This window comes from Quercus lobata, chromosome 4 (genome assembly GCF_001633185.2).
Source record: "Quercus lobata isolate SW786 chromosome 4, ValleyOak3.0 Primary Assembly, whole genome shotgun sequence".
Classification (NCBI taxonomy): Eukaryota; Viridiplantae; Streptophyta; class Magnoliopsida; order Fagales; family Fagaceae; genus Quercus; species Quercus lobata.
Window position 1 is genome coordinate 6,489,513 of NC_044907.1, and position 12,363 is coordinate 6,501,875.

At 36.1% G+C, this 12,363-nt stretch overlaps 1 protein-coding gene across 1 annotated transcript; it reads left to right on the forward strand.

Annotated features, from left to right (window-relative positions):
* Positions 1-3,028: 3,028 nt before the first annotated feature.
* On the forward strand, positions 3,029-5,263 carry LOC115987990. Its single transcript, XM_031111612.1, has 3 exons — positions 3,029-3,146; positions 4,662-4,889; positions 4,999-5,263. The coding sequence occupies exons 1-3, from the start codon at positions 3,093-3,095 to the stop codon at positions 5,116-5,118; spliced, it is 402 nt and encodes a 133-aa protein (XP_030967472.1). The 5' UTR covers positions 3,029-3,092; the 3' UTR covers positions 5,119-5,263.
* The last annotated feature ends 7,100 nt before the right edge of the window (positions 5,264-12,363 follow it).

The window sequence follows — 12,363 nt, forward strand, 5'->3', positions numbered from 1 at the left end:
TTAGACATTTTGTACTAATTTAGTAGCCTTTTTAATTTCTTAGACTTGTTGGATTAATTTGTTGGTTTGTAATTATTCTAAGCCTTTTTAGCCTTTTGTAATTTCTTAGCCTTTTTAATTTGTTGTTTGTGGAGGATAAGACATTTTGTAATTTCTTAGACTTGTGGGATTTATTTTGTAACTTTTTAATTTCTTGAACTTGTTGGATTTGTGATACTTATTTCTTGGACTTGTTGGATTTATTTTATTTTTATGTTTATCTGGTGATTTTACTATGATTTTGTTGATTAATGATTAAATGGTTATCTTAGATAGGTGATTTATTGATATAAAATCTTAGTTATGATTTATTGATTTATAGATGTATAATTAACAGGTGATTTATTAATTTATGATTAACCTATGATTTGGCTGCCATATAACGTGGCCTAAATGCCATATAACGTGCCCATATGGCTTGAATGGGCTGAATCTAGGCAAAAAAAATCTTAATGGGCTTCAATTTTTTTTTTTCTTTTGGTTGGGCCAAATTTGGGCCCAAGCTGCTAAACAGGGCCTGCAGGTCGAGTTCGGGTCCGGACCTGCAAGTCAGGTCCCAGTATGCAAAAACCCGGCCCGTTGCCGTTCCTACTCATAGCATCATTCCCCAAGACTTTGGAAGATGAATTTCTATTTCTACGCTCATGATGGTAGTCCTTGTCATACGAGAAAGACTCATTAGGAGGAGTCCTTGATTTGCGTCTATAACTACCATCCTTCTCACCGTTAGAAGAAAAGTCAGAAATGGAGGGAGTTCGCCTTCTCCGTTCGTTGCGCAACTTCCTCTTTAAATGATCAATCTCCAGCTGCATGTCCTTAGCATTCTTCTCATGAGAGATGCGGCTCCCACCCCGAGACTGGCTCCTAGTATGGGTAGTGTGCACATTTCCCTCCCGGTCTCTTCTTTGTTCAAGATCACAAAAATGATCTTGACGTTGAGACCCCATAGATTCTACCCAGTGGAGACCTAAACCTACCATAGTTGGACGTTAAACTCACTACAACACCATAATTCTCTACAGACGGTGCCAATTATAAGGACGCAATTCGAGTCCCTAGCCCAAGTGATGGATGAACTTAGGCCTAAAAAACCCAATACAATGAATTTGTAGAGAGTAGGTTGGAAAACTAGGTTTTAATGAGTTGGACAACAAGTGAAATGGATTCAGGTAGTAAGAAAAGGAAGATAAATTGATTTCAAGTAAAGAAAATCGTCCTCAGCAAAGTCCGAAAAGATCAATTCTTATATATTTCTCTTAGGTTTGATTACAAATTTAGTTCTTGATTGCTACAGTGTTTTTCTCTTATTTTCTCGATCCTCCACTCTCAGAGTTTCTCTTCCATTTTATACCATCTTCCCCTTTCATCTCCACCTTCCACGTACAGATCAAATTGTAAGTATTGATCCTTGTTCCATCAGCACCTTTTTAAAGTCTTTAGGTAGTAGCTGTAAGGCTGAAAGGCTGAAAGTTACTGTTCAGGAATCACTTCCTCATCAATGTGGTTAGAGAGTTAGCTACAGAGCATTTAATGCGGTGGTAGCAGCGTTCCCTTGAGATATTTCATAACCTTTCTCTATCTTGTTTCTTCCTGATACTTATCCTCATTGATGGAATGATCTAGAATGTTACTCTTAATGACAGACCACACTTTCTGACCTCGACTTTGCTCAGTCGAGGAGGGGTTCTTCCTCGGACCACCCTTCTGGATGACTTTAACCGGATTTCACCTCTTCACTTACTAACACAGATCCTTATGAAAGTGTTTACCCATCCTCGAATTGGGCCCCTGGCCCAATATATACATAAATATGGGCTCCTGGGCCTAACACCCCTACAATTGTTATGAACAATTTCTTACTAGTTCTCATTAGGGCCCACCAATAACATCACTTTTTTATTTACCAATAATCACTAATCATATCAACAGTTTATAAAAGTTTTTGTAAAAAAGTTTGTATTTCTAGCATTTTGCCAAAAGTGGATTATTTAAAAAAAAAAAAAAAAAAAAAAAAAAAAAAAAAAAACTTAACTCCAAAAGTGTGGCTGTAGCATTAATCTTACCACAATCCTTTTTTCTTTTTTTTTACTCCTTCAATTTCCGCAATTCAATTGCCACAATTGAGTTTTTTTTTTTTAATCCTCCTCTTTTGGCAAAATGCTAGAGATACAAACTTTTTTACAAAAACTTTCATAAACTATTGATGTGATGAGTAATTATTGGTAAATAAAAAAGTGATGTTATTGATGGGTTTTAATGAGAACTAGTAAGAAATTAGCCATAACAATAGTTTGTAAAAAAATATGATAAAATAGTTTGTGGTCGTAGCATTACTCTTGCTACAGTTCAGTTTTTTTTTAATCCTCTAATTTTTGCAATTCAATTGCCACAATTCAATTTTTTTATTTTTTATTTTTGCCAATATTATTGCCGAAATTATTTTTTCTTTCTCCCACATCCGTCACATCATTTCTCTCTACTCTCTCCTCTCTCCTCTCTCCTACTTTTTCTCAGAATTTCGACAATAGCATTATCGAAATTCACTCCTTTCCTAATTTTGCCAAATAAGTTTGAATAGTACTCAAAATATTCAGCCAAAAGATTCATAGTCATCAAACATTCTAACATATCTTCCCCTTTCTTTCTTATCTTCATCGTCAACAAACATTCAAACATAACATAGCTGTATCAGTATCAGTATGTATCTGACAGAGTGACACCACCACCGGGTAATAAAAAAAACACCATAATACGTACGAGCCCATTCCTCATGCATTGCATGGCTTACGTGTGGTGCATCATGCATGATCATTATCCTCATCTTTAAACCCCCATACCAGCATATCTTCCACGTGTCATCATCTTCCTCCATTGACTTTGACACTACTCTAGATGATGGACACGTGGCATGATGTAATTATTAATATCTCACCCTTTTTAAGGGTACCTCTTAGTCCAAGCAGATTGGTACCAATTATCTGAGAAAAAAAAAAGAGAAGCAAAGGAACAAAGGAATTCAGTTTGTTTCCATTGTGTATTTGCTATATTTGCTGATGGCTGTCATGGAGGAACCCATTCTTTCTAGGCTTGATCGTCTGGATAACATAGTAAGTCTATCTAACTACATAATTAGATTCAATTTTTTTTAGGTAAATTCGGATTTAATTTTGAGTTTAGCTTTGTACTGGACCTGTTAAGATGATTACGTAATTAAAAATGAATAGGTGTTACTATCTTGACAAGTTCAATTTAACTATATAAACATTGGATCCAAGATATGTAAATTGAGATTATAAGCAATAGTACACTAGCTATGTAAATTGGGATTAAAAGCAATATTATACTATTTAATATATTTATAATTCAGACGAAGAATTAAACACTAGGTCATGCATATAGCTATAGAAAGAAATGTAATCTTACAAATCAAAAACTTAGCTGAAAATGATTAACTAATATTATTTTTTTTCTCCATTTTAACTTAGAGGATTCTATTCTTTGTTTTGGAATGTATATGCGGTATATATTGAATTCACTTCTATGATAGAAAACTTGATCAATCTACTAAGCTTTATTGATTTTGGGAATTGGAGATACTTTGCTTGTGTTTAGAAAAGCTTGGTGATAGGCTTCATTAATTAGAAATGTTTTCTTCTTTTTGACAAAGAGTCACAGAGTCATAATCACCATTATGTTTTCTGAAAACTTGATATATATCATTGTGTAGGAAATCATTTTCTCTTTTGGAAAAGCTTGATAAAGACATTATACCTAGAGATAAACCAAGATCAAGTCTAGGCAGTACTTATGGTGGTGAGAATGACATTAGCTTAAAATTTTTTCAAATGTTGCCCCAAATAACTTCGAGGCTTATATAGCTTGGTCCAAGTAAACTAAGAAACTTTTATCTCATATTCAAAAAATATGAAAATTATAAATGATGAGAATCACTGTCCTAAATAATTACTGACTTGGTTCAAAAGCCACGCCTTGTTCCTTAATTAGGGTCAACTGATAAAGAGAATATTTGGTCATTACATCATTAATCAAGTTGTAATCACCTCTATTATTTCTCTAATAATTAGTTTTTATTTTACCTAATTTTGATTACATCATACATAGGGTACTTATCTTCATGTTACTTGTATTATGCAACATAATGCCTCAAATATCAATAAGATACTAAAAAATATAAGTATTTTCAAGCTTCAATCCAATAAAACAATTTTTTCTCAAAATTGACCTACTCTCATATAAGAAGAAATGGCAATAAAATAGTTCATAGTTTGGCTAGATTAGCAGTTAATTGCCTAAACTTACCTAGATTGTGGTGTGTGAAAGGAGGATGTTCCTCCACAAGTTCGATCTATTATTCTGGCTAATTTGGATGTTTTGTCTTAATAAAGTTTAATATATTTTCTTCTTAAAAGAAAATTGCCTTGAATAAAAATACCCTTTTAGATATGTAAACAAATAACAGAAAATAAATGAATGGACCAAATTATTCCATTGTTAAAATTGAATTAGACTTTATTTTTTTAATTAAAAGAAAAAAATTGAAAGTTTATTTATTTATTTTATGTACAATTTTTGATAAGCACTTGTCAATTACATGGCATCAGTTGAGGCATTTGGAGGAAATTAGAGGGTGTAACAGGTCCCCAAAGAGCTCTTGTGCATCCACAACATCAAGTGGGACCGTCATAAGTGATGGAAACATATCATCCCTTGATTTTTCCCCAAGGAGCCTAGAGAAGCGCTGCCGTCCGATCAACCATGTGAAGATTGAGGCTGAAGTGAAAGGAACACTCATAGAGAGGCTTGATCATGCAGAAGAACGTGTACTAAAGGTAAAAACCTAGGATATAAAAATTACATGAACCAATTCTGACCGTTTGATTAATGATACAGGGAGGATAGGGTGTATGTTAATCTGACGTGCCCAATATATTATATCAGTTGTGTTTGCAATTGGAGGAGCAATTAGAGGCAGAGAGAAAAATAAAGGAGAAAACTGAGAAGAAAACCCACAAGAAGAAGGGACTAAAGCAATTTGTCCAACGATGTGTGAAGGGATAAGGATATCATAAAGCCAGAACTCACTAAATAAGTAGATTGATGGATTTTTTTTCCTTGAATTTCTCCCACTTTTGGTTGAGAGTTTTGTATATATGGATGAAAATTTTGTGTCAAGTGTTTTAGGTGAAACAATTAGTGAAAAAATGTTAAGTGCTGAATTGATGAGGTGATAATAGCTAAATTCGAGGTTAGCTAGGCCTCCTGGGATGAATGAAAGAATGGAGAAGAAGAATAGAATAACAGAAAGAAGAATAGAATAACAGAAAGAATATTGAGCTTTACTGCATTGATGCCTCTTATGGTTACATCCTCTCATCCTTATACCCCAATTCTCTTTGGTAAGTGACTGCACATAGCTGTGCTTACAGCTGTGTAACTAACTCACACTCCAGCTATCCTAGCTGTCACAACTAACTTCACTAACCTTTACACCTGATTCGGGTACAAGCATTCCTATAGCCTTATTGTAGTTCCTACATACTTACCTTTGCTATTTTAGCTAATTAGGTACCTTAGCAGGCAGCCAAGCACTTAACCAATTAAAATAGCAATGGTCATTACATTTAGCAACCCTCCTAATTAAAACTCCTAACAATACCTCCCTCTTTAAAAGACCTTGCCCACAAGGTGAGGGAACCTCTGCTGCATCACATACAAATTCTCCCAAGTGGCATCATCAACACCTTCTCCTTGCCACTGAACTAGGACTTGAGTGATGGTCCTGTTTCGAAGCTAGTGTGACCTTTCCTGCAGCACAGCTACAGGCTCTGTGATGACTACCCCTTCCATATCAGTAGGTGGTAGAGTGGGAATTGAAACCACATGTTGACCCAACTTAGCTTTCAAGCAAGATACATGGAAGGTGGGATGAATTTTAGAATTTGGAGGTAAATCCAATTTGTATGACACCTCTCCAACCTTCTGCAAAATCTGGAATGGTCCATAGAACTTAGGAGCTAATTTCTTCAACTGATGGTGCTTAAGGGACTTCTGTTTGTAAGGTTGGAGCCTCAGGAACACCCAATCCCCCACAGAGAAGCTTCTCTCAGTCCTCTGCCTGTCAAAATATAGTTTCATTCTGTTTAGTGCTGCTACCAAATTCTGCCTTAGTAAGGAGGTCAATTGCTGTCTAGTCCTCAAATGAGCATCCACTCCTTCAATCTTTGTTGTACCAGCAATGTAGTCTATCAATCGTGGAGGAGGATAGCCATACACTGCTTCAAAAGGAGTGAGCTTGAGTGAGGTGTGAAAGTTGGTATTAAACCAATACTCAGCAAGTGGCAACCACTCCACCCAAGTGGCTGGTCTGTCAGCTGCAAAAGCTCTCAGATAGTGTTCAAGACTCTTGTTCACAACCTCTGTTTGGCCATCTGTCTGGGGATGATATGCTGAGGACATTGCCAATTGAATGCCCTGAAGTTTCATCAGTTCTTGCCAAAAGTGAGAAGTGAAAACAGGGTCCCTGTCACTCACAATTGAAGTAGGCATCCCATGCAATTTAAACACATGTTGCAGATACAAGTTTGCCACTTTAGAAGCAGTGTAGGGATGTGACAAGGCTATGAAGTGAACAAACTTTGTGAACCTGTCCACCACTACCATCACTACTTCCTTCATCTGAGATTTTGGCAAGCCTTCAACAAAATCCATGCTCACAGCCACCCAAGGTCTCTCTGGGATAGGCAAGGGCTGTAGTAGACCTGCTGGATGACATGTTTCATGCTTGAGTCTTTGACAAGTGTCACACTCCCTAACATATTTCCTCACATCTGACTTCAATCCGGACCAATAGAAGTCCCTTTGAACCCTGTGCAAAGTTTTAAGGACCCCAGAATGTCCCCCCCATGGCCCATCATGTACTTGCTGTAGAATAGCTGTTTTTAAGGCTTCACATGGCCCCACATACATCCTGCCTTTGTACAACAGCAGCCCATTGTGCATACTAAATCCCTTAGGACCCTCCTTACCTGATTGAAAAGCTTCCAAAATACTCATAACATGGGCATCAGTAGCATAACTGGATTTAAGCTGAGCTAACCAGTCAGGAGTAGGGAAAGAAATCATACACAAAACCCCATTTTGAGATGAGACTTCAACACTAGGGACCTGTTTGGACAAAGCATCAGCTACTACATTTTCTTTACCCTTCTTATATTCCACAATAAAGGCATACCCTAGCAACTTGGTGATCCACTTTTGTTGGGCTGGTGTACCAATTTTCTGTTCCAAAATATACTTGAGGCTCTGCTGGTCTGTCCGTACCAGAAAAGAGTTTCCAACCAGGTATGGCCTCCACCTTTGCACAGCAGTGACCAAGGCTAGCAGTTCCTTTTCATAAGTTGATAAAGCTAAACTCCTGCCTTTAAGAGCCTGGCTGTGAAATGCTATAGCTCTCCCTTCCTGCATTAACACAGCTCCCAACCCAACACCTGAAGCATCACACTCCACCACAAATAGTTTATCAAAGTTTGGAAGAGCTAAGACAGGTGGATTGGACATAGCAGACTTGAGATTCTGGAATGCCATCTCAGCTTCTTCAGTCCAAGCAAAAGAATCTTTTCTCAAAAGGGCTGTCAGTGGTGCTGCAATCTACCCATATCCTCTCACAAATTTCCTGTAATACCCTGTGAGACCTAGGAATCCCCTCAAGGCCTTAACATCCTTTGGAGTAGGCCATTGTTGCATTGCCATTGTTTTCCTAGGATCTGTCCTTACTCCCTCACCAGAAATCAAGTGGCCCAAGTACTCCACCTCTTCACAAGCAAAGACACACTTGGATTTCTTTGCAAATAACTTCTCCTTAGTTAACACCTCCAATACAGTTCTGAGATGAGAAACATGTTCAACCAAGGACTTGCTATACACCAGAATGTCATCAAAAAACACAAGAACAAACCTTCTAAGGTAGAGTCTAAACACTTGATTCATTAGGGACTAGAATGTTGAAGGAGCATTAGTGAGTCCAAAGGGCATGACCAGAAATTCATAATGCCCCTCATGAGTCCTAAAGGCTGTCTTAGGAATGTCTTCCTCACTCATCCTAATATGATGATATCCCGACCTTAAGTCAAGTTTAGAAAATATGCAAGCACCATTCAGCTCATCAAGCAATTCATCAATAACAGGTATTGGAAACTTATCCTTAATGGTATTCAAGTTAAGCTGTCTATAAACAATGCACATACGCCAAGAACCATCGGCCTTCCTCACCAACAAAACAGGAGATGAAAAGGGACTACAACTATTCCTTATAGATCCAGCATTCAACAATTCCTTAACTATTTTTTCTATCTCATTCTTTTGATAAAAAGGATACCTGTATGGCCTTTGGCAGACTGGTTGAACTCCATCTTTAAGGGTAATATGATGTTCATGACCCCTGAGAGGAGGCAGGCCTACTGGAGTATCAAAAACATGAGAAAAATCTTGCAGTAGATCAGTTACTGCCACAGGTAATGCAGCCTGTTTCTCCAGTGATGAAGTGTTTGAAATATGAACCAACAGACCCTTTTTGATTGGGATTTTAAGAAATTGGTCACCATCAATGAGATGTGAATCAGTTTGCTTCAATCCTTGCAGCTTGATGTTGTGCCCTTGATGACAGAATCCCATTGTTAAGAATTGGAAATTCCATTGAATATCACCCAATGTAGTTAGCCACTATGTTCCTAGCACCACATCACATCCTCCAAGTGGTAACACATGGAATTGAATAGAAAACTCCCTTCCCTGCAAGCAAACTGGTACTTGATCACAAAATCCCTTAGTCCTGATCAAGGCACCATTGGCTACCTTGACCTCCAGTGTCTGTGATTGGTCAACTGCTAATTTTAGTCCAGGGACACAGGCTGCATCAATGAAGTTATGGGTGCTGCCTGTGTCAAGCAACACTACCATACTTATTCCATTGATTTTACCCCTAATCCTCATAGTACCAGGCGTGGGGTTACCAATTAAAGCATATAAGGTTATCTCAACCTCCTCAGGATTGCTATTAGTGTCTTCTTTTTCAGCCATTGAACTTCCCAGGTCTTCTTCCAACTCAGTAATCTTGACACCCGACTGTGGATCAAGTTCCAAATCAATTCCTTCAAGCAGAAATATCTTGGCACTCTTACATTTATGACCAGGACTCCATTTATCATCACAATTATAACATAATCCCTTCTTTTTCCTATCTTCCATTTGAGCAGGAGAGATTCTTTTAATTGGAATTCTAGACTTGGCCTCTAAAAATGTGTTGACTCTAGGAGGACCCAAAATAGATGGCTTACCCGATTCTTGTTGGATTCTAGAACTCCTTTTGCAACTGCTCCAATACTCCTCTTGAATCTTGGCCAAACCAAAGGCTGCATTCAATGATGGTGGATTTAACATTCTCACAGGCAAACGGATTTCATCTCTCAAACCACTTAAGAAGCAACTCATCTTGTGTGTTGATGATAAGCCTTTGATTCGATTGGATAAGGCCTCAAATTCAGCTTTCTAAATAGCTACTATTGAGGTCTGTTTCAACCTGGTAAGGGCCTCCATTGGATCATCATATGGTGTTGATCCAAATCTGACATACAAGGCTTGTACCATACCCTCCCAGTTACAGAAAATTCCAGCATCCTCTGTGTCCTGGAACCACACCAGAGCTTCTTGGTCCATGTGAAAGGAAGCCACCAAAAGTTTCTCCATAGCTGGAGTTTGGTAATAGGCAAAATACTGATTAGCTTTGTAAACCCAGCTAGTAGGATCATCACCTAAGAAGCGAGGAAAATCAAGCCTAACAGGTTTGCCAAGGGTCATTGTTAAGGAATTAGGAATTGTAGATGAAGGTTCCTGTGATCTATTGTCATCCGTGTTCAACTTCTGAAGAATTGAAATAAGATGTTGGTTCATCTCATTCATTGTTCTGGTATGAATCTCCTGAATCTTTTGAATTTCCTGGATGCTTTTGCCATGATGATCAAAAGTAGCTCGAAGAGAAGAAATAGCTTCATTAGTGGCTGCCATGGCAGCTGTTGATCGTGTCTCAGCCATTAGTCACAGAATCTCTGCTCTGATACCAATTGGTAAGTGCTGAATTGATGAGGTGATAATAGCTAAATTCGAGGTTAGCTAGGCCTCCTGGGATGAATGAAAGAATGGAGAAGAAGAATAGAATAACAGAAAGAAGAATAGAATAACAGAAAGAATATTGAGCTTTACTACATTGATGCCTCTTATGGTTACATCCTCTCATCCTTATACCCCAATTCTCTTTGGTAAGTGACTGCACATAGCTGTGCTTACAGCTGTGTAACTAACTCACACTCCAGCTGTCCTAGCTGTCACAACTAACTTCACTAACCTTTACACCTGATTCGGGTACAAGCATTCCTATAGCCTTATTGTAGTTCCTACATACTTACCTTTGCTATTTTAGCTAATTAGGTACCTTAGCAGGCAGCCAAGCACTTAACCAATTAAAATAGCAATGGTCATTACATTTAGCAACCCTCCTAATTAAAACTCCTAACAAAAAATAAAATAATAAAATACACCTGATAAAATTTTCCACATGTTAATAATAAACATAAAGGTGAAGTTCCTTAGTTTATCGTTTATTATTTTTAACAAGCTATAAAAATGTTGGAAAAAGTTGTGTTCATCATTAATTGCTTCAATTATGTAAAATGTGGTGGTAAGTTGTAAACAAATCCTATGATCATATCTAAAATTTTTACAGTCATATCTAAATTCATTAGGAACCTATTCTCTCATATTCATTCAGAAGTTATGAAATGTATTAAGAAACAATGTCATAACATTGTCTCTCTTAGGTAATTTAGATATGACTGTAAAAATATTGTCTCTCTTATTAGGTAATTTGATGTGATAATTTATAAAATATATTATTATTTTATGTAAAACTACTGTTATGTTTATACGTAGTGTTATGTTTATATTCATGTGTTTTCTTCCTCCTTCTCTTTATATAAAATAAGGTGATAACTTGTGAAAAAACTAATGCTGGCTTTTAAGTAGCTCAGTATTGGTAAATAAACGTAGCATATGCATATGATTCACCGTATATCATGGTATTCAAATAAACTTGCATTTCCTGAATTGTTGTCAATTGTTTGAAACTATACGTGTTTATTAGTAAAATATGCATTTATTGTGGAAGAGTTAAAAGGTTTGTAAATTACAGCTTATTGAAAAATAAAACTTGATGAAAAGCAGTTGACTATTGGCGTCAAACACATATAAAAGAGAAGGTATTAAAGAAAAAAAGAAACATATGCTTATCAAACATGTTTATTGTTTAGTAATAAAAACAAAAGCTCCTAAAAATAATCATTGTTTTGTTTATATATATATCAAAATAATCATTGTTAGTTCATATAAAACACTAAAATTACTATAAATTTTAAAATAAATAAAAAATTTACAAAGTGATCGGTCCCATTTTAAGTTTTAAACAAAGACAATAAATGAGTATTTGAATTAATTTTTCTTATTTGAGACACATCATAGTAAAAGCTATATAGTAAAAGAGTAATGCTATACCCACACATTATTTTACAATATTTTAACTAATTATTGATGTAGCAAATTCTTATTGGTTCTTATTTTGGCCCACCATTAAAATCATTTTTTTACTTATTAATAATTATTCACCACATCAACAGTTTGTAATATTGTTTGTGACTTTAGCATTTTTTCATAGTAAAATTTGTAGTACTTCTAATATCACTAAAAAAAAAGTGTTTTGAACATAGTCCAAGGACCAAATGACACTTGAGTGGATTTAAAGTTCATGATACAAAGATTATTATATTTATGTGAGAAAAAAATATATGGCGAATGTACCCTATTTTTGTTACGAATTTTTTAAAATATAGACATAATGTACCGGTACTAATCATGTAAGGTTCTTTCTCCGTTTTCGTATTTTTAAGCCGATAATTTGAAATGAACTTTTTTGAAATATACCAAACTATTCCCATATGTATATTTATTGAATTAAACACATACCTATTCCCGTGTGTATATTTACCGAATTAAACACATACCGTATAGGTCTACCTATGTTATGTAGATATGTTTGACTATATTTTACATATGGGGTTGAGTTTTTATGTTTTACATATAATCTAGGGTAAATGGCAAATTATACCCCTAAAGTTTGGATTTTACATACTAAAGTTTTAGAATTTGGATTTTAACCCCTAAAGTTTGGGGGTATTTGAATTTTACAACCCAAAGTTTTAG

Bases quoted from the DNA above. Each gene is read 5' to 3' on its own strand.
- LOC115987990 (XM_031111612.1), top strand. From the start codon at position 3,093: ATGGCTGTCATGGAGGAACCCATTCTTTCTAGGCTTGATCGTCTGGAT. The intron at 3,147-4,661 runs GTAAGTCTATCT...ACATGGCATCAG, and splicing joins TTGATCGTCTGGATAACATA to TTGAGGCATTTGGAGGAAAT. The intron at 4,890-4,998 runs GTAAAAACCTAG...ATATTATATCAG, and splicing joins CAGAAGAACGTGTACTAAAG to TTGTGTTTGCAATTGGAGGA.